General features: G+C 42.1%; 4 protein-coding genes across 10 annotated transcripts in view; all 4 read left to right on the top strand.

The window, feature by feature from the left end:
- The window catches only part of LOC117224805 (uncharacterized), an 82,608-nt gene that overhangs the window by 34,144 nt on the left and 23,435 nt on the right, over positions 1-25,029 (top strand). The window contains exon 5 of one of the 7 annotated variants that reach the window (XM_076524612.1): positions 12,800-15,182. The exons of 4 other annotated variants lie outside the window; for them this stretch is intronic. In XM_076524612.1, the coding sequence (XP_076380727.1) occupies positions 12,800-14,309 (1,510 nt within the window). In that variant the 3' untranslated portion in view covers positions 14,310-15,182. Of the gene's footprint in view, positions 1-1,888; positions 5,805-8,011; positions 12,465-12,799; positions 15,183-25,029 lie in introns of those variants that run through there. 2 more of the 7 variants (XM_076524610.1, XM_076524615.1) reach the window with 2 other exon arrangements.
- On the top strand, positions 15,725-18,224 carry LOC117224836 (zinc finger and BTB domain-containing protein 41). Its single transcript, XM_033478008.2, has one exon. It carries the CDS (start codon positions 15,872-15,874, stop codon positions 17,081-17,083), a length of 1,212 nt encoding a protein of 403 aa, XP_033333899.2. The 5' UTR covers positions 15,725-15,871; the 3' UTR covers positions 17,084-18,224.
- On the top strand, positions 18,677-19,437 carry LOC143260040 (uncharacterized). The gene has a single exon (XM_076524651.1). It carries the CDS (start codon positions 18,970-18,972, stop codon positions 19,294-19,296), a length of 327 nt encoding a protein of 108 aa, XP_076380766.1. The 5' UTR covers positions 18,677-18,969; the 3' UTR covers positions 19,297-19,437.
- Positions 19,553-24,875, top strand: LOC117224837 (uncharacterized). Its single transcript, XM_033478010.2, has 2 exons — positions 19,553-19,692; positions 22,298-24,875. Exons 1-2 carry the CDS (start codon positions 19,685-19,687, stop codon positions 23,478-23,480), a joined length of 1,191 nt encoding a protein of 396 aa, XP_033333901.1. The 5' UTR covers positions 19,553-19,684; the 3' UTR covers positions 23,481-24,875.

Here is a 25,029-nt window from a genome sequence, read left to right on the forward strand (position 1 = left end):
CATAAATGAATTCACATTCTTCACAGGAACGTTCCCGGTCAACAATTTTATATTTTTGAATTGAAAGTTACAGCGTACAAAGGAGAATAATCACGTCATCACATAAAAAAATACGATACTACGTAGTCAAAAATATGATATTTTAAAAATGAACGTAATTTTACGCTTCTAACGTAAAACAGATTAATTGGAAATTTTTTGTAATGAAACTTTAACATTACAACGATAACATACAACTTAAAATACGTGTTGGTCAAACCGTCGTGCTTGCAACATTGTGATAAGTTGCAATGGAAAGTGAAAATTGTGACAAATAAAAAAAAAATTTTCTACATTTCTTCTGGTCACAGTCGAATTACAGCCAGCTCGTTGCTCGTTCAGTCCCACTTATTTTACATATGTATACATTTTGATACTGCTTACGTCGAACTTCAACGCCATTTTCCTACATATAAGAAATTTTTCGAGTGCCACTGGTCTCTCAGTTATTAGATGACAAAGTACACTACGTTCTTTTCCTAAACTAAAATTTCTCATTTGGAAAGTTTCTCTTGTTGAACAGAATTATGTTAGCCAGAGTAACTGTGTCATATGCGTGTGCATGTGTGTGCGAGGATTTGATAAACGTATAAGGGAGAATAGCGTCGAGTTACGGTGGGACTAAAACGAAAAGGAATGTTGTACGCTTCTCGCATCTCGGATGTTGTCTTATCATAGTGATTCTAACACTATAATATAGTAAGATGTCGAACGAGGGGGGATAGCTATGAAACGCAGCCTTTTCGTGATTTGTGAACGTTTTAGATACGAGGATGCTTATACTTTTTCACACGAATATTCCTATTGCTTTACAGTCACTCCGTGAAAGGAACAGAAAGCTTTTCTTTCCCGAAGTTTATAAATAATGATCCGCGACTGCGCTGATTCGAGAAAATATTCGACAACTGAAAACCTGTAATTCGATATACGATTCATTGGATCGTTTATCACTCGACACATACACCGATGCAGAAATTATTCGCCGTTGTCCGGATGCTAAGAGTGACAAATCTTACTCCACATCGCGCCAAGTTAATGTTAATTATGAAAGCGATATTTTCTTTTAAATTTCTTTGTCCGCGTGCGTTGCAAATATTTTCGTTCGTTACAACGTTATTGTACGTTGCGTGTTGCTGTGTTCGTTAAATTCGAACATCGCGTTCGTGGGTGTCCGAACACGAATCGACGCGATGTCCGCGGTATTCGTTTCGAACGAGGAAACACCGATCACTGTTTCGACATTGATAAAACCATAGTTATGCTATGTAACGCGCAAACACGGTCGGAAATGTACAGAGTACAGTGTACTTAAATGAAACGATAGCTGCAAAGCGCAACAAGTACCGTGGAAATTCGAAACGAAGGAAGCAGGGTGCGAATCGAAAGCCAGTAACAGATCGTTGATCGCGCGCGTCACGTTGATTGTACGACAATGTAAGCACGTCCCTTCGGAAAATTAAACGTCGTTTGCTCTGAACACTGTGACATTTATCGATGTAAGAGTAGCGTTAATGGTAAATTTCCATTAACAGCGGAGACGACATTATTTCAGTGCAATGTTCGACGAATCCATCGCTTGTACTGAACTCTTCCTTTGATTAAATCCTTTTCAGGAATTGTTCGATTCTCATTATGTAATTTCTAATAATTACCCGAGAACACACTCACTCTTTCTCCCTGTATCCTCTCATTGACAGTGAAAATCGAGCGTCTGTCATTGAGACGTTAAACACTGCGAATTGTCGAATAACGTAGAGCCGATGCCAAGAAAACATAATCCATTATTAGCTTTGTAAAATCGAGCTTGTCGAACCGTTCTTTCAACTGATTAACTGAATGAATGTTTCAGGATGTCGACGAACCCGGGTGGGCTTAACCCGAGGCAACCGCTTTTTGTAAACTGTAAGGGGGAGCCCAGTTTCGAATACCATCCGGACGGATCGATCCGGATTAAAACACCGCCAACTTCCGACGACGACGACGACGACGACGGCGACGAGATCACCAGGATTTACGAGAACTATAGCGACAACGATAATTTTATACGCATCAAGGGTTGTCCATCGTCGACCGAGACCAACGAGTCCGACGAATTCACCGTGGGGAGCAGCAACGATTCTACGATGAACCCGGTCAACGAAGATCCCGATGATATTTCTCTTGACGTCAGAATGAACAAGAACAAAAAGCTACCGAAAATGATTGTACGGAAAAGGGTGCCGATGCACGCCCTAGAGGAGTCCGAGTGCTACGAGGACAAGAGGGTCAGAGCGTCGACGCAACCAAAGCAAACTGCGAAGAATCGCAAAGCTGCGAAAAAGTCGACCAAGTCGCAACGTGCTGCCAAAATGCCAAAAATATTACCCAGGCTGATGCCGAAGTTAGCGATAAGAGAAGGTGGTGGCGGTGCTGCTGCTGTTGCTGGTAGTGCTGTTGCTGCTGCTGTTGCTGCTTCTGCTATTGTTAGGACCGAGATGGTGGTGGAGGAACAGGTCCCAGAACCAGAGGATCCTTTGAGGGAGATGAAACGCATTATTGAGAATCGCAACGCAATGAATAGAATGTTGGACGACCTGCGGAACACGTGTCCAGTGTGCTCGATGAGGTTCAACACTGCCCTGGAGATGGGCAGACACTACCGGAAACGGCACGAGGACCAATTGCGCTGCAGAAACTGCCATTACAGATGCTCCACCAGCGAGGACCTCGCCGATCATATGAAAACCCACGACCAGGACACCCATTTGCAGTGCAAATTGTGCGACCGGAAGTACAAGCTGATGAGAGGATTGATAGCGCACTGGATACAGAAGCATAGTACCACGGACCCAAAATCCATGCGCGACACGGTCCCGAAGCAGAGTGTTCCCGCTTTCAATTCGGAGGATCCGTTGGACACCGTCGGCCGACGCTGGATGCTGAATAGAACCTACTTTTGCCTGAGATGCAAGAACGTGTATCCGCGCAAGTCTCTTCTGATCGCCCATGAACGCATCGCCCACGGGGTCGGCACCGATGCCAAACGGTACCACTGCGACATTTGCGACAAGACCTTCAACACCAGGCACCAGCTTTACCAGCACAACAAGTCACGGGTGGCCAGCCAGCTCCACCGCCTTTACACCTCGGCGAACTCCGGGCTGGGATGCACGATGTGAACACGTGATTTGTGAAATAAGCTGAGCCTAGCTGTATACCGTGGATACACTTGACAAGGGAGGCTTTCCAGATGAGTAGTTAGTTTAAAGAACATAACCGTTAGGTATTATAGCACTCTGTTTTCTAATAATCGAAGCGATTGCCATTTGGAAATTTTGATATCGGCTGGGATGATAACGTTTAAGAACCAAGATCGGTAGGGATGACAGTCTCAACAATTTATTTTTACTTTTTCGAGTCTTTCTTTTCTTGACATAAGCACGGAAATATAACTATATTGTAATGTGAGTAATCATAGATAGTGGATGTTTAACATTTTTCAACTATCCTACTGTATGTTTGTATCGGATTTGAGTATGGTAAACTATGAATTTACGTTGGTAAGTGCATATAGGAATGTTTTCTGCATTGTACCGCTTTATTTTACACGTACTTTTGTGCACCGGGAAGCTAACTTTTAAAGACATTATTTATTAACGACTTTGTAGTACTGTAATCAGTGTCAGAATAAGTTCAACCACCGGGTATATCGCGTGATCTTGATATAACTTTGAATTCAGATATATGGAATCGGTGAATGACAGCGTTTTCACGGAGAATTATTTAATTTTGTATTACATTTTACGTAAACAAACGAATCACAAACAAACTAAACATAATACTAACAATTGTAACAAAAAGAATGAAAGTAGTACTGATTTTTATGCAAGCTTTTGCGTAAACCAGGAAACTGATCGGAATTAAAACATTTATCGTAATTGAAATAAGTTTCTTCGCTTTCTATTGTTCTTATTATAATTTATAATTCTTGATTTGTTCATTTACGTAAAATCTAACACAAATGAAATCAATTTTCACTGGATGATTTCTATTCGACAAGTTCACATTTCTCAGTTAAAAGTTACAATGTAGAAGGAGATCGATCATGTCATGACATAAGTTACGATATCACGAAGACAAAAATATTACATTTTAGAAATTAAGGTAGTTTCATGCTTTTAAGGGAAAACAAATTGTTCAGAAATTGCTTGCAACATCATGATGAGATTTACGCGGTACACCGGGTATATTATAATCTGTGCATATGCAATGGAAAGTCAAAATTATGATAAATACAAAACAGGTTTTATATTTATCATAATTTCTTTTGGTCTCAATTTTGGTTACAATCGAATTGTAGCCAGCTCGTTGCATAATTATGTTAACACCCGGTATAAGGTGATTCCTGAGGTCATTTGACATAACGACGAAAGCCGATCCGCGGCTTTGTTTACGAGTTATCGACGAGAAATAGTGACCAATAAGAGGCGAGCGCGGCTGGCGCGAGGCGGCGCAGCCAACGAGCGCATGGAACCCAGTTCCGCCCGTTGGCTCAGCCGCCTCGCGCCACGCGAGCTCTCCTCTCATTGGTCAGTGTTTTTCGTTAATAACTCGTAAACTAAACCTCGGATTGCATTTTCGCTAAGGAGAAAGTTGCTTCAAATCATCTCAGGAATCACCCTTTACCAGACGTTAACATGATTATGGGACACCCGGTATACATTTCACACATAGAAAGTAAAAATGATTACAAAAGAATATCACTTATGTACATCTTGTGGCTATATATGTCGAACTTCGAAGCCATTTTCTTTGAGATATGAAGTTTTTCGCGCGTCACTTGTCTCTCAGTTATTAGACGTTAAGGTTCTTTGTTCGTTTTCTAATACTAACTACTCTCCTGCGAAACTTCTATTATTGAAGAATTCTGTTAACGTGAGTAATTGGGTCGAATGTCGATTATTTGACGAATATATAAGGGAATAACGTTGAGTTACCGTTGGGACTAAATTGAAAAGAAATATTGTAGGTTATAATATCGTAAGATGTCGAACGAGGGGGGGGGGGTAGCTATGAACGCAGCCTTTTCGTGATTTGTGAACGTTCTAGATACGAGGATGCTTATACTTTTTCACACGAATATTCCTATTGCCTTACAGTCGCTCCGTGAAAGGAACAGAAAGCTTTTCTTTCCCGAAGTTTATAAACAATAATCCACGACTGCGTCGATTCGAGAAAATATTCGACAACTGAAAACCTGTAATTCAATATACGATCTATTTAGATCGTTTATCACTCGACACATACACCGATGCAGAGATTATTCGCCGTTGTTCGATGCTAAGAGCGACAAATCTTACTCCACATTGCGCCGAGTTAATGTTAATTATAAAAGCGATATTTTTGTTGAAATTTCTTTGTCCGCGTGCGTTGCAAATATTTTCGCTCGTTACAACGTTATTGTACGTTGCATGTTGCTGTGCTCGTTAAATTCGAACATCGTCCGGCGGTATTCGTTTCGAACGAGGAAACACCGATTACCGCTTCGACATTGATAAAACCATAGTTGTGCTATGTAACGCGCAAACACGGTCGGAAATGTACAGAGTCCAGTATACTTAAATGAAACGATAGCTGCAGAGCACAGTAAGTACCACGGAAATTCGAAACGAAGGAAGCAGGTGTACGAATCGAAAACCGGTACAGATTGTGTTGATCGCGCGTCAAGTTGATTGTAAGACAATGTAAACTCGTCCCTTCGGAAAATAAACGTCATTTGCTCCAAACGCTCTGACACTTGTCGATGTAACTAACATTAACTGTAAATTTCCATTAACTACAGAGCCGACACTATTACAATATAACGTTCATCAGTACCGATGGATCTTCCTTTGATTAAATCCTTTTCAGGAATTCTTCAATTCTCATTATATAATTTCTAATAATTCCCTGGGTACATTATCCCCCCCCCCCATCCTTTCGTTGACAGTTGAAATCGTAACGAGTGTCCACCGTTGCGACGATAGATGGAGCGAAGAACTGTTTAAGTGCACAGAGCCGATGCGAAGAGAACATAACCATTATTAGCTTCGTAAACACGGGTTCGTCGAGCCTTTCTTTCAACTGACTAACCGAATGAATGTTTCAGGATTGTCAACGATCTCGGATAGTACGCTTAACTCGAGGCAACCGCTTTTTGTAGACCCTAAGAGAGAGTTCAATTTGGGATACCATTCAGAGGAATCGATCCGGATTAAATCACCACCGATTTCCAACAACGACGACGACGAGATCGACACCGGTTACACGGACGCTGAAGACCGGTTAGAGATCAGGAACTACCAAAACTATACCTGACAACGACAATTTTATACGTATCAAAAGTTGTTATTCTATGTCGACCAAGGTCCACGATGAGACCAATAGAATGACCATGGAGATTAAAAAGGATTCTGCGATGAGAGGATCCCAATGCAAACGCAGTTTCAACGATGCTGATGGCAGATGTGACCTCTGGGACGAGAATGATCCAGAAGATAAAGGTTCCGGTCGAAGTCCAGGACGACATAGAAATGGACCATGGTCAAGAAAGAATTGGTACCAATGCACACTCTGCAAGGGTCCAAGTGCCACTCTTCTCAGTTATTAGACGATAATATCTTTTACCAATACCAATTATTCATTTGCGAAACTTCTCTTATGGAACTATCATATTTATTGTATTTATCGTATGCGTGTGCATGCGTGTGTGATAATTTGATAAATATATAATGGAATAGAGCGTCGAGATACGATGGGACTAAAACGAAAAGAAATGTTGTACGCTTCATGCATCTCGGATGTTGTCTTATCATAGTGATTCTAACACTATAATATAGTAAGATGTCGAACGAGGGGGGATAGCTCTGAACGCAGCCTTTTCGTGATTTGTGAACGTTTTAGATACGAGGATGCTTATACTTTTTCACACGAATATTCCTATTGCTTTACAGTCACTCCGTGAAAGGAACAGAAAGCTTTTCTTTCCGGAAGTTTATAAATAATGATCCGCGACTGCGCTGATTCGAGAAAATATTCGACAACTGAAAACCTGTAATTCGATATACGATCTATTAGATCGTTTATCACTCGACACATACACCAATACAGAAATTATTCGCCGTTGTCCGGATGCTAAGAGTGACAAATCTTACTCCACATCGCGCCAAGTTAATGTTAATTATGAAAGCGATGTTTTCTTTTAAATTTCTTTGTCCGCGTGCGTTGCAAATATTTTCGTTCGTTACAACGTTATTGTACGTTGCGTGTTGCTGTGCTCGTTAAATTCGAACATCGCGTTCGTGGGTGTCCGAACACGAATCGACGCGATGTCCGCGGTATTCGTTTCGAACGAGGAAACACCGATTACCGCTTCGACATTGATAAAACCATAGTTATGCTATGTAACGCGCAAACACGGTCGGAAATGTACAGAGTGCAGTGTACTTAAATGAAACGATAGCTGCAAAGCGCAACAAGTACCGTGGAAATTCGAAACGAAGGAAGCAGGTGCGAATCGAAAGCCAGTAACAGATCGTTGATCGCGCGCGTCACGTTGATTGTACGACAATGTGAGCTCGTCCCTTCGGAAAATTAAACGTCGTTTGCTCTGAACGCTGTGACATTTGTCGATGTAAGAGTAGCGTTAATGGTAAATTTCCATTAACAGCAGAGACGACATTATTTCAATGTGCAACAAATCGACCTTTTCAAGAATTGCTCGATTCTCATTATGTAATTTCTAATAATTACCCGAGTACACTCTCCCCCCTCCCCCCCTACATCCTTTCGTTGACAGTTAAAATCGTAACGAGTGTCTATCGTTGCGACGCTAGATAGAACGAATTGTCTAACGACACAGAGCCGATGCGAAGAGAACGTATCCATTATTAGCTTCGTAAACTCGAGTTTATCGAGCCTTTCTTTCAACTGACTAACCGAACGGATGTTTCAGGATGTCAACGACCGCGGCTAGGCTTAACCCGAGGCAACCGCTTTTTGTAGACTGTAAGGGAGAGTCCAGTTTCGAATGCCATCCAGAGGGCTCGATCCGAATTAAATCACCGCCGATTTCCGACGACGACGAGTCCGACAATGACAATTTTATACGCATCGAGAGTTGTTATTCTATGTCGACCGAGGTGCACGATGACCGCTCGGACCACGACGAGTCCAATGGAATGACCATAGAGATCGGCAACGATTCTGCGATGAACCCGATCAAAGAGGATCCAGACGCGAGCGCTGTTTCGTCGATCTTGACGCCAGACGTGTTCTCAGAAACCAGAACGATCCAGAACGTAAAGCTTCCAATCCAGGACGACGTAGAAATGAACGTAATCAAAAGGGTATTGGTGCCGATGCACACTCTGGACGGGTCCAAGTGCTTCCAGGTCAAGGAGGTCATCGTGCCAACCCAACGACAGTCGTCTTTGCATGCCAAGGGTGGTCCACAAGCTCCGAATAGATCAACCAAGTCGCCGTGTCCTGCAAAAACACGGAAAATATTACCGAAGCTGATGCCGATATTAACGGTGAGAGATGGCGACGGGGTTGACGCGGAAGAGCAGACTCTAGAGTCAGCGGAGGACCCTTTGAAGGAGAAGAAACTGGTCGGCGACGATCTGGATGCGATGGACAAGATGCTGGACGATCTGCGGAACACGTGTCCAGCGTGCTCGATGAGGTTCAACAGTGCTCAGCAGATGGGTAGGCATTTCCGGCAACGTCACGAGAACCAGTTCCCTTGCAAGAGCTGCCATTACAGATGCTCCACCAGCGAGGACCTCGCCAACCACGCGAGGACGCACGAGCAGGACACCTACCTGCAGTGCGACTTGTGCGAGCGGAAGTACAAACGTATAGGAGGACTGATGGCGCACCGGGTTCAGAAGCACAGCACCGTGGACCCGAAATCGATGCGCGACGTTCTTCCGAGGCAGCGTGTTCCTGCCTTCGACAGAGAGGATCCGGAGAACACTTGGGGCCGGCGCAAGCTGCTGGGCAGAACCTACGCTTGCCAGAGATGCAAGAGCGTGTACCTGCGCAAGTCCTTCCTGATAGCCCACGAGCGGATCGCTCATGGGATCGGCGCCGATGCTGAACCGTATCGCTGCGACGTTTGCAACAAGTCCTTCAAGAACAGCCATCTGCTTCGCAAGCACAACAAGTCGCACAACGCGAAGTTCCTTTGCGCTCTGTGCGGCAGAGAGCTGAGGTCCTTGGTCGCCCTTCAGCAGCACACTATGCGGCACAACGGCGAGAAACCGTACGAGTGCAAGGCCTGCGGGAAGTGTTTCACGACGAAGGTCACGCGGAAAGTACACGAGCTGACCCACAGTGGCCTGAGGCCGTACATCTGCGACATCTGCGGCCAGAGCTTCACGCAACGGAGCAGCATGATGGTGCATCGCAAGAAGCATCCTGGTGATCGTCCTCCTCCGCCTCCGGTGAACCTGAAGAATATTAAGACGGTCGGAGATTAGTTTCGACAAATTGTGCGCAGAACGGTTTTTATACGGTTTTCAAGAGACGTACGGACGAACAGTGTTTCATGAAATCCTGCTCAGCTGTTTCTACTTTTGTCCATTGAGATTGCATGTGCTGCACAGGGTGTCTTTAATTATGGTATAATAATAATAATTATTATTATTATGGTATTTCCGGGAAATCAGAGATTCCTGAGGTTATTCGAAGCAACTTTTTCCTTTGCGAAAATTTTCTACGAGGCTTTGTTCACGAGTTACTAACGAAAAACGTTGGCCAATGAGAGGCGAGCTCATTGGCTCGGCCACCTAGCGCCACGCGAGCTCGCCCCCTCATTGGTCAGTGTTTTCCGTTAATAACTCGTAAACGAAGCCACGGATTGCATTTTCGCTGAGGAAAATGTTACTTCAAATCACCTTAGGAACCCGTCATTTCTCGGAAATATCATAATTTTGGGACACCCTGTATATGCAGAGACTATAACTCCAATATGAAACATATTGTTGTCTGACAATTATTGTTTTTATTCAAGCGAGTTTACTTGCATGTAATAGTTATATGTCATTGAGATATTATTTTCGTTGTTCATAGTTATTAGTGATGACAAAAATTGCCAGATTGCCAACTGATGACAAAACGCTATTCCAGTTGATTGTATCTGCAATAATGAATGAGAAAATTTATGTCGGTTGTTCATAATAACAGTTATCGAAGACAGAAATTCTATTTCAGTCGATCATGCTACAGTAATGTCTCCCTAACTGACGCTCAGATTGTCCACAAAAAATGGACAGTTTTGGAAGAGGAAAGCCTTGCAGCTCGTTTTTATGGTTGTGCAGCTGCACGTTTTTATAGTTGTTATAGTTTTTGTAGTTGTTATAGTTTTTATAGTTGTTGACAATTCGTAATTATGAAAATGAACCGCAAGGATCGAACAATCGTATCTCCTCTTCCCAAATTGTCCATTTCTGTGGACAATCTGAGCGTCAATTAGAGAGACATTACTGTGGTTACAGATGAGAGAAATTGTATTTCAACGTACATTATTTTATTTTATATTTTTGTTTGCCAATTTAGGATGTTCAATTTTGCTTTAATAAAGTTTAGTATTATGGAGAGAAGAGTGTATTCGTTTGTACATTGTCTCGATCCCAGAACACTGCCCGAGTTATCAGCAACGTATTGTACATTAAGAAACTATCGTTGCGTTTCTTCCAATTGCCCTAATCGTTAGAGTTTAGAGGAACGAGAGCTCTGCTTGATTGTGAATTCTGGTCGCTTTTAGTTTAGGTCGCTTACCAGATCATTCGGTTACGTAATATGAAATACAATTTCTTTTATTGTTAACTTTTATGAAGAATTATATAATAATATTATATAATACAATTATATCATTATATATATATTATATAATACAATTTCTTTTATTGATAACTTTAAGGAAGAATTGAAATAAATGTTCATCGTTGATAACTGTTATTGTTGACCAGAATAAAGTTTCCCTTACTGATAACAATTGACAAGTGATCAAAACAGGATTTCCTTCATCGAAAATTATTATAAGTCACCGAAATGAAATTTTCGTCATCTATAATGATTGTTGTTAGCGTACAAAATTTCTGGTTTATTGTAATTAGTATTTGTAACCAGTGAAATTGAAATGCTTTGATCATTCGATATTTCAACAATTTCTCTTACGTTTCGCGATTAATAAAATGATTTTGTTACTGATGTTTTTTTACAAGAATTTTGTAAATATCTGTTATTTTGGATCCCTGGCTATACAATGACAATAAGTATTTAAAAAAAAAATAGTGACGAATTAATTTAAGAAAACGAGATTGATTGTACCTCGAATGCTATGACACAAGTATAAAAGTCTTGGTTAAATTTAAATTGGATATATATATGAAATAAATACATGGTTAATATTTTAGATGATTTTCTGAAAAAATACAGTGAACAAAGAAAACGTTGCTTGGGGAAAAAGTATTTGGTCAAGCGGGACCTTGGAAAAATTCAAGTTTGCATCGAGGCGAACAATAACAATTTGCTTTATATTCGTTATTTTTATTGATGAGCTTTTTCCTCGCGCTATCGTTTTGCTTCGCTATTTTTATTCGTATCTTCTTTTTATTTTTATTTAAAAGACAGAAGCAGATATTGATGAATTTCAATCTCGACTATGGCAATGAAAGCTTAATAATAAATTTTATAATGAAGTATAATTATTTATCTCGGAGATGATTGAAAAGTTATAAAAAATAAACGTAAACTTTATGTCGCAGCATTCAAGGTGCAAGCTCGTTTCGACAAGGTCGACGACTATCTGTTACACATTCTCTTGTTATTGTTCCAGTTAAATGTTCGCAGACTTTGTCTGCAGTGTTCTGCATCAACCAGAACAGTTATACCGAAATTGTTCGCATCCAATTAACTATAAATGCTTTTGTAAATATTTCTCTTATTACTCCATAAACATGGCCATGATATTTGTTTTTAAGATTCTCGTTGCGCATTGAGCTGAAGAGACACGAAGGATCACATTAATTATGTTTTATAGTCGATTAACAAATATATCCAACGGAGCCGTGAACCATGGATGAGCAAACAGTTTCTAAAAAAAAATAACTTCTAACAGTTATCAAAGACAGAAATTCCGTTTCAATCGCTCATACTAATTAAAGATGAAATTGCATCTCGACGTACATTCTCCTACTTTATACTTTTCTCGACAATCAAGGAAATTCATTTCGTTCTAATAAAATCGAATGACCTAATCGTGTAAGATTACAGCGTTACATTGTGCCAGAGGTATTATCAACGATAACAACAACTTATATTTTATCATCGACTATCAAGTATTCCTAACAGAAAATATTCCTGTACAAAATCAAACCGAATAAACTGTTTATACAAAATTCGCCACACTTCCACAGGCACTTTCGAACGATAAGCTTGTAATTCGAGTGAGTCTACTAAGATTGACGACTTCGTTACAAGTGAACGTAAAACAGATTCATCTAGAAGCAGCGCCCAATGCGGAGATCGTGCTAAATTCTTGCTCCTTGCTCATCAGGTTCCTCTCTGCCGTGTAAATAATCATCAACCACCTTCGAAAGAGTAAAATAAAAGCGTCTAACAACGCGAGAGCGGTTCCGCCCATCGATCTTGTCAATTTAGCGCCGGTTCATTAATCTTTTCTTGAACAGCACGGATCCTTTCTTGCGACTGACTAAATGAATGGGTGTTTCAGGATGTCGACGACCGCGGAAACCGTCGTACAGTACCCAGCGCAACCGCTTTTTGTAGAATGTAGCGGGCCGCCGCCTCTTCTGGACCAAGATCAGAACCCGATCACGGCGAAGACGCCGCCGATCTCCGACATCAAGGAAGAGGAATGTATTCTGAGCGACGACGACTTTTACCCGGACGACCCGAGCGATCGTTCGCTCTCGAACCGGACTGTCAGCGATTTCGCGCCGGCCAAGGTCACCGACGAGTCCGCGAAGACCGATCCAAGCAAGAATCCAGTGCCGACGTTTCTAGTGCCGGTCAGGGATCCGCGAACGAAGAACATCCAGAACGTGTTGGTGCCGACGGAGGTCCTGCACGAGTCGGGCATGAAGATAATCAAGAGCATCCTGATACCGATCTGGGAGAAGGACGGTACGTTGGCTTACGATATCAAGAAAGTGGTGGTTCCCATCGCGCCGGAGCCGAATTTGCCGAAAAGGCGAGCCAAGACGGCGGCGCCCGCCAAGGAGCCGAAGTCCAAACGGTCTAAAACGAACAAAGAAGAAATTAGTTCCGTTAAACAGTCGGAGGATGGATCCGGCAAGAAGAAAGAGGAGATCAATGTGACAGAGAAACTCGAGGTACCTGAGACAGCGGAGACCGTTGAGCCGAAGGAGGAGGTCGACTTGATCCTGGCGAACCTGCGGACCACCTGTCCGATCTGCCAGAAGAGCTTCAAGAGCGAGCAGCAGATGGACAAGCACGTGCGGCGGGAGCACAAGCAGCCGTTCCGCTGCAAGAAGTGCCATTACAGTTACGCGAAGCAGGAGGACCTCGAGAAGCACGCGAAGATCCACGAGAAGGACACCTACATGAAGTGCCCGTTCTGCCACCTGAAGTACAAACGGATATCCGGGATGAGGGCTCATCAAATCCGCGTGCACAGCAACGTGGATCCCGTGTGCATCCGCGACCGCGCGAAGGAGGGCGTCGCCAGCGACTCGGAGGAGCCGAAGGCGAACGTCGCGGCGACGGCGACGAAGTACGTCTGTCAGCTGTGCGGGAACCGCTACCCTCAGAAATTGTACCTGGTGGCGCACAAGCGAATCGCTCACGGGATCAAGAAGAAGAAGACCAGGGATTACAAGTGCCGCACCTGCAAACGTTGCTTCACCTCCGAGGAAGGGCTCGCGAATCATCGTTGCAACGAGCAGAGTTTCCTTTGCGCCGAGTGCGGCAAGGAGTTCGCTACGAATTATTCCCTGCTGCTGCACATGAGGAAGCACACCGGCGAACGGCCGTATCAGTGCAAGATTTGCCAGAAGGCATTCCACAGGTCGGTCTCCCTCAGAATCCACAAGATCACTCACACCGGCGAGAGGCCGTACGTCTGCGATCTCTGCGGTCATAGTTTTACTCAGAGGAGCAGCATGATGGCGCACCGCAAGAAACACCCCGGTGATCATCCCCCGCCGCCTCCTCTGCTGCTCAGCAGACGTAAGAATAACGTAGACGTGGAGAAGGAGTGAGTTGACCTGTTGGACAGAAACTGGGTTGAAGAACACTGTGTTACATCATAGACAAGCATGTTATATGAAAGAGAACTGTCGAGTGTTTTATAGCGTTTAACGTGTAATTCGAATGTAGGCTTGGGCCAAAGCGTGTTTTGTATGTGATTCTTATAGCGAGATCTGTCCGTTTCTTCCATTGAATTACGTGTGTAAGAATGATCAAAGTCTCGTTGCGAGGTATCTCTGTTTATAGATATTGTTTATAATTCGGTACACATCGTGCGCTTTGTTTATATTTCGCCGGATTCTTTTCTATTTTATTTGCCGTGAAATGAAAACGGAGGCGCGTCGAAACTCTGATCTCTGTAAGTGACGCAACGAGGTATAAGCAATGTCTCCCTAATTGACGCGAAGATTGTGCACAGAAATGGACAATTTCGGAAGATGGGTTCGTTTTTATAGTTACGAATTAATTAACAACTATAAGAACGTCCGTTAACAACCACAAGAACAACTATAAGAATTGTCCAATTTTCTGCACAATCTGAGCGTCAGTTAGGGAGACATTACAGTACAGCAATGTCTCCCTAATTGACGCCGAAATTACGCAGAAAAATGAACAATTTTGGAAGAGGAGATACGATTATTCGAGCCTTGCAGCTCGTTTTTATAGTTGTTGACAATCGATAAGCATAAAAAAGCGAGTCACGAGGCTCGGACAATCGTATCCCCTCTCTTCCCAAATCGTCCATTTCCCGGAACAATATTCGCGTCAGTAAGGGAGACATATTACTGCACACCGCTTTTTCCCATTCGACCGTCGAAGATACGTACAAAAATTGAACGCCAATGTATAGACCGCCATGTAATTAAATAAACAATTACACTTCACACGTATGTACAATAAATGTCGAACGAGCTGTACAGAAGAAACCGTGAAAATGTGTTTGAAGACTAGTTAGATCGAGCTTCACGAGTTTCCAAGTCGATTAGTAAAACAATGTAAAAAATCCTTTGAACCGATCCATTGACCAATCCCGAAGCTGTGCATCGATGTAAGTAACGTTTGACTGTGCATTTATATTAACATCTGGACAAAGCTCTCCTACTTCGGTAGAATCTTCACAAACGACTCGATACCTTTTCTATGGAATTCGACGACTTTTTCCAAGTCTCTCTCTCTTGACTTTCGCCGCAAAACACTTTGCCTTCTTCTCTCTCTAACTGTGTTAGCTGCGTCGGTCAGTCAGGTCACTGTAAACAGACGAACAAGATATCAATGAAAAATCTAAGGGTGTGTTAACGCCGACGAACCTACCGAGATCATTGTTTTGCTATTCGTTTAACCTGGCGTGTGAATCCTTTCTTGCGACTGACTAAATGAATGGGTGTTTCAGGATGTCAGCGAGCGCGGACGATACTGAGAGCCCAGCTCAACCACTTTTTATAGTATGTTCCGGGGTTCCAGACATGGATCAGGATGCGGACGGTCGATGTAAAAGCCCAGATTCAGATAAAGACGATTCCCGAGGTACCGAAAATGCGTTCAGATCGATGGTAACGAAGCGAAGGCGGGAACGATGGGAGCCGACGTTAATGCTAATTTGTATCTAGGTGAAACGAAATACGGTTCGATGCCGTCGTCGTGCGTAGCCAAAGAGGAGCGATCGTCGCCGAACGAAGACGTCAAGGATCCGTTGTTGAACGGAGCCGCCGACGTGGTCAGCGCGGTAGAAAATCTGGACGTACAGCTGAAGTCGGTTTTGGTGCCGGTGAGGGACCCGGTGACGAAAAAGATCAAGCACAAGCTGGTGCCTGTCGAGAGCAAAGACGAGACGGGCTTGAACATAATCAAAAGCGTGCTGATCCCGTGCAAGGACGTGTACGGTAGCGAGTGCTACGAGGTCAGGCAGGTTTTCGTGCCGATCAGACCGGAGCCGACACTGATGCGGAATTCGTCGCGCAAGATCAGGAGCAAACAACAGGGTAAGGCCGGCGAGAACAGGACCAAGAGGCCGGCGAACCAGGAAGACGTGATGCTGGACGTCCGGAACATGTGTCGGATCTGCCAGATCGTCTACGACACGCAGCAATCGTTGGACACGCACGTGCGCAGGGTTCACGAGAAGCCGTACCGTTGCCTCCACTGTCACGACGCCTTCATGTCGAAGAGAGCGTACAAGGAGCACATGAAGACGCACAAGACCAAGACGCCCGTTGGCTGTCCGTTCTGCCAGCAGAGGTTCAAGCGGATGTTCGGGCTCAGGCAGCATCAGATCCGCGTGCACAGCACCATAGAGCCGAAGTTCGTCTGCGATCACTGCGGCAAACGTTTCAAGCTGAAGAGCGACATGTCCCTTCACATCGACAAGAGTCACATGAAGAATCCTGTCCGCGTGTACAAGTTCTCTTGCCAACTTTGCGCCAATAAGTTCCGGTTCCGCAACGAATTCGAGAACCATCTGCGGACGCACAAGAAGAAGGTCTTCGAATGCGACAAGTGCAAGCGCGTGTTCTCCAAGGCCTGCAGCCTGGCGCTGCACAAGTACGCGAAACACAAGCCCGCCATGTGCTGCACCATCTGCGAGAAGAGTTACAAATATAGAAACAGCTTCTATCGGCACGTGCTCACGCATGCCGGCATGGGACCTTATCATTGCGACGTCTGCAACACGGACTTCGAGAAGAGGACCTGCTTCATCAACCACAGGAAGACCCATCCGACGCCGCGACACGGTCGTTCGGCTTCCATAATCGCCGAGATGGTTCAAAGAATTTTACAGAACAATTAGTGAGAGTGCACGTGTCGTTTGGGAATACTCGTTAGATGTTCAATGCGTCGTTGAGTCCTCTCTCTCTCTCTCTCTTTATGGGATCTGTGTTTAGAAGAGAAAATGTGTTACAATGATAAGCTGTATTTTAAGAATAAGTAATACGTAATAAGTCGCAAAATACGCGATCCATGTTCACTCGTTTGTATATAATATCGATTCTTTTGTAGACCAAATTTCTTTGTGCATATGTTTTTCTTTCTTTTTTTTTTATATATATAGTTTTTGTTATGTAAAGCAAAACTGTACCTGTGTATAGCACACTGCGACTGTTTCTGTACAATTAAGTAAAATCGAAAGAGTTATATTTTTCATTAAATAGGTCTAGAACGACCGAGATATGTACTTGTTAATCCTATATCTTATACGAAAGAGTAATTTTCCATGAGAATGTCATTTGCGGCGAATTTGATCTGCAAAAGGGTGATGCTCGAGAACAAACTGTGTGTGTACATAGTGAGAGAGATATTCGAGCTGTTTGATCATTTCGAAAATCGATTTAGACGAATGAATGTATTGGCTTGAGTTCGTTATTCGAGAATCGGAATTTTTTTTTACGATAATACAGTAAACCATTCGCATAGGTTTAAGTGTCCGCCAAGGACAACTGTCTGTTGTGCTACGATTATACATACTAGGCTGTTAGAATAGTTGTGTAAATTTTTTCTTCAGCTAATACGATATTTTATTTTTTATCATTTCGCTGTTCTGTTATCGATACTTAAATTGATAATAATAATAATAATAATAATAATAATTTTTTATCTATTTCAAAATTATGAAGAGCAAAGAATTTATAAAAGAAGGTGAAGAGATTCTTCTTCAAATTGCAGTTTGCATGGCGAATGCGTGCGTGTCGGTTATAAAAAAGGAGAGTACAAGACTTCCGGATTTATTATCGTATAAAGATCATAACTTCGATTTACTTCCAAATGTTTTTTGGGCTCTTCAATTAATGGAAATATCGATTTTTGGTTCGTAAATTAACATTCATTAGTTCTCATGTATCATATGTATTGATATTTCTATTGTTAAGTATTCAGCTGTAATTCTCGCGAGATCATTGTTGAACTACATTAAATAATGTACTATACAAGAAGAATGTGCGTGTCTCTCGTATCTCGAAAACGAAAGATTTCACTTTGTATAATTTCATTTACAGGCTGAGAGTGGAGGGGGGGGGGGGGGCGTTCTAAAGTAAGTTACGATTTCAGTATATTCCAAGACTTAGGTTAAATCATAGTTCCAAACTACGTCCATGATGTTTATAAACGGTTCCGCAGGAATATCTTGTGTTGTCCTGTTTTTGAACGAACTCTAAAACCAACAAATTCTTCTTTATAGAGACACGATATTCGGATCACCGAATCAAAGGAAGTAATACTTCACTGACATGCCTTATCCTTGTTTCAGACATGTGTGTACCAATTGCATCGCAACAAAAAGTAGACTTCCAACAGCAGTCACCAATGCCTGGCTTGTCAACGAGTCCATCGATAAGCTGGGAAACAGTATCTCTGAAGCAAAGCTCACCGGTTCATCTTGAACAGGGACAGACACAGGCTGTACACAATGCACCGGTATAATATACAGAGTCTAAGAAGCCCAAAGATTCCGGTATCCTGCAAAATAGCAAAGGTATTAAGAGAACTGAGGAGGAGAACCTTGCGATTAATAACGCTTCAAGGGCTAGCGAGGAGTTCTACACACAGTCCGCACCACTTGTCCCTTCTGCGAGAAGCAATTCAAGGACGTGACGAGGTTGGAGGTGTACGTGAGCAACCTGCATCGCAATCCCAACAAGATGTACAAGTGCGACATCTGCAAGACCTGTTTGTTATTCGCGGATGGAACTGGAGCAACACAAGGTGATACATCGGCCGGATTATTTCTTCGAGTGTAGCATTTGTCAAGTGAAGTACAAGAGGCAGCCCAGCCTGAAGAGATACATCCTGCTCGTTCACACAGTGCATGACACCAGGCTCGTTTTCATCATCAAGAACGACCTGATCCAGCACATCAAAAGGTGCCACAACTCGACTTTACAGGTCTGTCGGTTCTGCGGTAAAAAGGTGAAAGACGTGAAGGGCCATGAGTGGAAGCACGAGAAGCAAGCCAGACAAATTAAATACCAGTGTCACTTGTGCGCCAAGACAGTCTGGACAAGCATCTGATGCGCCACGAGACGAACTTCACCTGTGGAGAGTGCGGCGACGAGTGTCGCGGATCCAAGGAGCTGCTCTGGCACAAACGCGTCGAACATGGCCCTGCCAAGGTTTACAACTGTGTACTCTGTCGCAGAGACTTCTACTGCACCAGCAACTATTATCAACACGTGTGTTGACGTGTGTGACATTTGCAAGGATGACTTCACTCAACGGTCCAGTCTGCTCAGACGCAGGAAACAGCATCCAGGACCCCTGCCAGCGTCCGAGTCCGCACCCCCGCAAGTCACCGAACTGGCCAGGAACTTCTTGCGAAAACTGCAGAGCGGACAGATCAGCAAGTGCTCGGTTCTAAATTGCGACCGGTCTATGAACTCGTTGCCTGTTCCTGAAAAGGATGATTAGGTAGAAGATCGTTGTGCAAACCGATTTTTATGAAACTCCTGTACAAAATAGTGTTCAGATAAATATTCTACGCATATTTGTTTCATCAGTTGTCGGCCACGTTGTTGAAGTACAAATGGCATTCGAAGTTCGGTCTTAAAGACACATTTTTTTTGTGATGTCTCTAGAGGATGTAGAATAGTAATTTTGTGTACTAAAGCGTCACGTCATTAGTGCTTCCAAATGAGGAATTTATTTCAATAAGAAAATTTCAGATAAAGCCATTTTTCCTTTAATATGTCATTTGTTTAAATGTTGTATTAAAAATTTGACAAAATAGAGAACAATTGAAACAAAAGCTACCATTCCGCACCACTGTGACAGAGAATATTTTCAGAAATGTGTTTTTGACTAGATACTTTAAGAATTATTTGTACTCCATAAATGTGGATGCACATTGATGAGAAAGATATGGAATATTTTCCTAAGAACTGTTTTTCTCACAGGTTCCATGAAAATTGTAACTTCAATATTTGTTTGATAAACACGTGTATATATGTATAATATATTGGCGGAGCTCTAATGGAAAGTTGAAATGAATTTTGAGAATATTTCTGAAGAGTAATTGATCTTTTCACGTGTCTATAAAGAAACTTTCCATTCAAATCTTGACCAAATTGATTAGACAGAGCATCTTCTGAATGGTACATCGTTTCCTAGTATATTATTTTTTAATTTTCATACGACCTGAAAAATAATGAAATAATTTAATGAATGAAAATGAAAAGAAATATGAAAATAAAATAAATGAAATGAAAACAATTTCACCTCGAGGAGCGTATGAAAGTTAATTGTATGCACGTTTCTCGTATACCTGATCCGCGTTGAAGATAAAGGTAAGCTAAGAAAATGGTTTACTCTCCAGGATTGCTCCATCTAATTCAATTGGTCGACGTTTGAATTATTATCTGATAAAAATTGAATTATTATCTTTTTCGTTGGAAAAGATACGTAGGACACTAAAACAATTATTCATTTTCTACTGTTTATAAAACAGTAGAAACAGTCATTTTTCTATTGTTTATAAAACACAATTTTTTATTGCTCTAAATTTGTAGGAACATTGCAGGTGATTTGAAAATTAGAGATTGAAGAAAGGACATGTTTGATAGCATCGTTATTTCTGATTAATGTAAATACCGATTGTTCAAAGAATTGATAATAACCAGCAATAAGACCTAATTTTTCGAAATTAAATTTTTTAACATGGTTGAAAATTATTTGACACTTAGTGATTGCATTAGAACTTGAATATTGTGTATCGAATTTCAGATATAATGTTAAATGTAATATTAATAATTTTTTTACAAAGAGTGCCTGTATCGTTAACACAAATATTATTTGGAAAACAATTAATAATACTACACGAGATATTACTAATAGATAGATCATTAAACAGTACATTGTAAAAATATTTGTTTATCGAAAGTTATGAAATCTAGTCAAATATTACGTAAAGTTAAATACTATTTGATATGATCTAAAGTTCGTTATACCTTATTATGCTTTTATATAAGTCTACACACTGTTTCCAAAAATTTATATTTTGACAATGTATTTATTCCAGTAGTTCAACAGTATTCTGATAGTAACTCGAAAATCTCATATATATCATCTAAATTTTTAGACAATGGTGTAAAGAATATATTGTTTCAATTTCTGTAAAACGATTTAATCCTTCAGTATCGTAACTACAAATATCAATCGCTAGCCTTAACAAACTGTGCTTACGTTTGAAATTTTACAATAATATAGTTTACACGTTTGTACAATACTGCATGCGTATGAATATCGAAACAATACTCTTACGTAAATAGATATACAGGGTGTCCCGAAAATGTCTCGCAATCCGGAAATGGGAGATTCCCGAGGTCATTTGAAGCAACTTTCTCCTTTGCGAAAATGTTCTCCGAGGCTTCGTTTACGAGTTATTAACGAAAAACACTGACCAATAAGAGGCGAGCTTGCCTGGCGCGCAGCGGCTCAGCCAACGAGTGCGCGGAGCCCGGTTCCGCTCATTGGCTCGGCCGTCTCGCGCCAAACGATCTCGCCTCTGATTGGTCACTGTTTTTCGTTAATAACTCGTAAACAAAGCCGCGGATTGCATTTTCGCTAAAGAAAAAGTTGTTTCAAATGACCTCAGGAATCCCCTACTTTCGGATTGCGAGACATTTTTCGGACATTGTATACATTTCGAAATGTTATCATTAATAAGTGGCAAATACAAACGAGTTGATCCAACGACGATTATTACTGTTACATTGCTTCTATCATATTTCGACTATGAACAATAGCATAAACTTAGCCATAAGTAACACCGCAGTCGATCATATCATTTCATTCCTCACCAACTGACAATAGTCTTCTGTTGGAAATAAATTCAGGGTAAAAACTTTAGCACCCTGTACGTCCGTAGTAAAAGACCTGGTGTGTACCAAAAGACTGGCCAAATTGTTGCTCGACTCACACCGGTGCATGCTCGTGTGCTGTTAGCAAAAACAAAAACCCCATATATTAGCCGGCATTCCACGACCACACCGAACTGACTAGCTTTATGATTTTTTAGGTACAATGCGCTAGACCCACTCGCTCCGACTTTTCTGATAGTAAAACTCGAAGAAAATTACTTTCGGATACCGACCTCGTTGAGCATGTTCATGATGAAAGAGCCAGGACCGCCCGGCGAGGGGTCGAACGCTTCTTCTGTGACAAAGGGGGAGGGGGAGGCGGCGTCGGTGGCGGTGGCGGCAACGACAAGGCCGACGCAATCCTCGCAGTCCCCTGAATCGTCGGAGAAGGGCAAGGACAGCGGCGACCAGTCCGAGGACTTGGACGACACGCCGTTGGACTTCAGGAAAAAGCAGGAGGAGCAGAGGAAGAAAGCGTCGAGCGAGGAGCCGCCTAAGAAGAAGCACACCTGCGAGATCTGTTACGCCTCGTTCGACCGCAAGAGTAAACACACCAGGCACATGTACAAGCACAGCAACTCGAGGCCTCACAAGTGCGCCATCTGCACGAAAGGCTTCAAGACCAGCGCCCATCTGGCCCGGCACATGGAAATCCACGACGAGCCGGTCACGTGGCACACGTGCAGCCTCTGCGACTTCAAGGCGCGCACCAAGCCTTACCTGAAGATCCACTATATCCGCAAGCACACCGAGGACTACAATTACAAGTGCGAGCAGTGCGGCAAGATGTTCAAGGTGCAGTCGGACTATACGACTCACGTGAAGGACCACGACACGGAGTCCTGTGTCTGCGACATCTGCGGGTCCTCGTACCCGAGCAAAAGTTCCCTGTACTTTCACAAGTATTACAAGCACAAGACGAAGGTGAAGAAGTTCCAGTGCCAGACGTGCAAGAAGAAGTTCAAGACACAGAAGAACCTGGACAGCCACATGGAGCTGCACAAGATCAAGTATGTGTGTGAACAGTGCGGCATGGAGTCTAAGACTAAGTACGGTTTGACCAAGCACCTTAGGACCCATTCCGGGGAGAAGTCTTATCTGTGCGCGATCTGCGGGAAAACGTTCGGCTGCCTCAGCTCCCAGAAGATTCATCTGCTGACGCACGTCGGCGAACGACCGTACGTCTGCGACATCTGCGGACAGAGCTTTACACAGAGGTCGCCGATGATGTTGCATCGGAGGAAGCATCCCGGCGTGCACCCGGCCCCTCCGCCCATTAAGATTACCAATCTGCTTCACGGCGTACAGGACAAGATCATTGTGAATAAGAGCAGCAAGTAACCGATGAGAACGACAGTGTACCGCGAGTTACTTTTGTATAGTCTTTTCAACGTGATACGGTTACCATCGTCAAGGAGCAAGGAGGCCCATTCGCTTCGATCAGGATTCCGCTGTTATGCTGGGTTCATTTGTGCGTCAAAAGTGTCACGATCTCTTAGTGTCGCACGGAAATGTTATATTTTTCGAACCAGTTTAGAGAACGCGTTCTATTGTTTTTCTTTTGTTGTGCACGCGCAGTCACGCGAGATCAAGGTACGTTGATTAGAGTGACACGTAAGCTTTTGTTTTTTCGATTACGAATACGATGAATAATGTTTGTAAACTTAGTTGACGTTTTTGATATTTTATGATGCAATTTTTTCTTTTTTTGTTTAAAAAGCTCTGTATCGAGTTTACGAGATCAGTTTTATTTGTTTTATTTTGCCGATTCACGAGCGTACATATTTCTGTTAGCAAATAAAGGCGACAGAGTTTATATAGAAATACAAGAAAGATTATTTTGTCGGAAACACAGTCGTTAATTTTTCATCGAATTGTTGTCCTGATTCGTAATCGAGCGAACTCTGAACGTTGCTAAAAGAAAGTTCTGCAAATTTTAATATTTGTAAATTCAGTATTCTCGAAATCTGATAACCGTGACATTTTGTAAGAGAAAAGAACGGGACAAGAGTCAATACCATGGTAATCTTCGATTTAGCACCGCTGACTTGTAAAGTAAATTTTTTGTAAATATGTATAATTTCCTTCAAAATTAGAGATTTCGCATGACGATCACTAAATAGCATATATGAAAATTTCCAACAATTGTGATGTAACAAAGTAACGTTTCATATCGTTTTCTTTTTAAGTCTTCCATTTAATTTACTTTACCGGTTTAATGACTATCGTTGAAAAATCAATCGTTCTCTCAAGGTCTCTAACTCATTGTAACGACCATGATTTATCTGGGACTCGCAATGAAAACAGCTTGAGCTTGAGCGAGTACAATTTATTTTGATTCTACTCTTCTGGAAACGAAATATTTTACGTTTGTTGCTTTTGTTTGCCTCTACCACAGCAAAAGCATGTTTGTTGAAGCATAATAATAGTGTTTTTCATTTAAGGATTCTACGAAAAGAGATCGGCAACAGATAGAATTAGAAAATTGTGATGTTTAAAGTGAATTGGTGATAGTTAAATATTATATTACGGTTCGATGGTACAGGAGAATCAATAATTCGAACATCGATCTGCGAAAGAATAGCTTTTACATATATTATATATATATATAAATATACAAATATAAGAATAATATCGAAATGTAATATAAATATTCATATTCTTACGAAGAAAGTTTATATCACCTGTAAATTTGAAGAAAGAAATATATGTATACATATACAATATTGAAACGAACACTTTAGTTCTTGCGCACTATGTTGTTAAGAACAAGCATATTGTCGATCATGGGTAACCATAACTAATACTTTCTAATGTAGTATTCTCTTACTACCGCGACTACTAAGGAAAATACTAATTTAGGACACGGTACAATTTCGTCGGTCATTTT

Source organism: Megalopta genalis, chromosome 9, assembly GCF_051020955.1.
Source record: "Megalopta genalis isolate 19385.01 chromosome 9, iyMegGena1_principal, whole genome shotgun sequence".
Taxonomy (NCBI): Eukaryota; Metazoa; Arthropoda; class Insecta; order Hymenoptera; family Halictidae; genus Megalopta; species Megalopta genalis.

Excerpts from the sequence above, each read along its gene's own strand:
- LOC117224836 (XM_033478008.2), top strand. The coding sequence starts at position 15,872 with ATGGGAGCCGACGTTAATGCTAATTTGTATCTAGGTGAAACGAAATAC.
- LOC143260040 (XM_076524651.1), top strand. The coding sequence starts at position 18,970 with ATGGAACTGGAGCAACACAAGGTGATACATCGGCCGGATTATTTCTTC.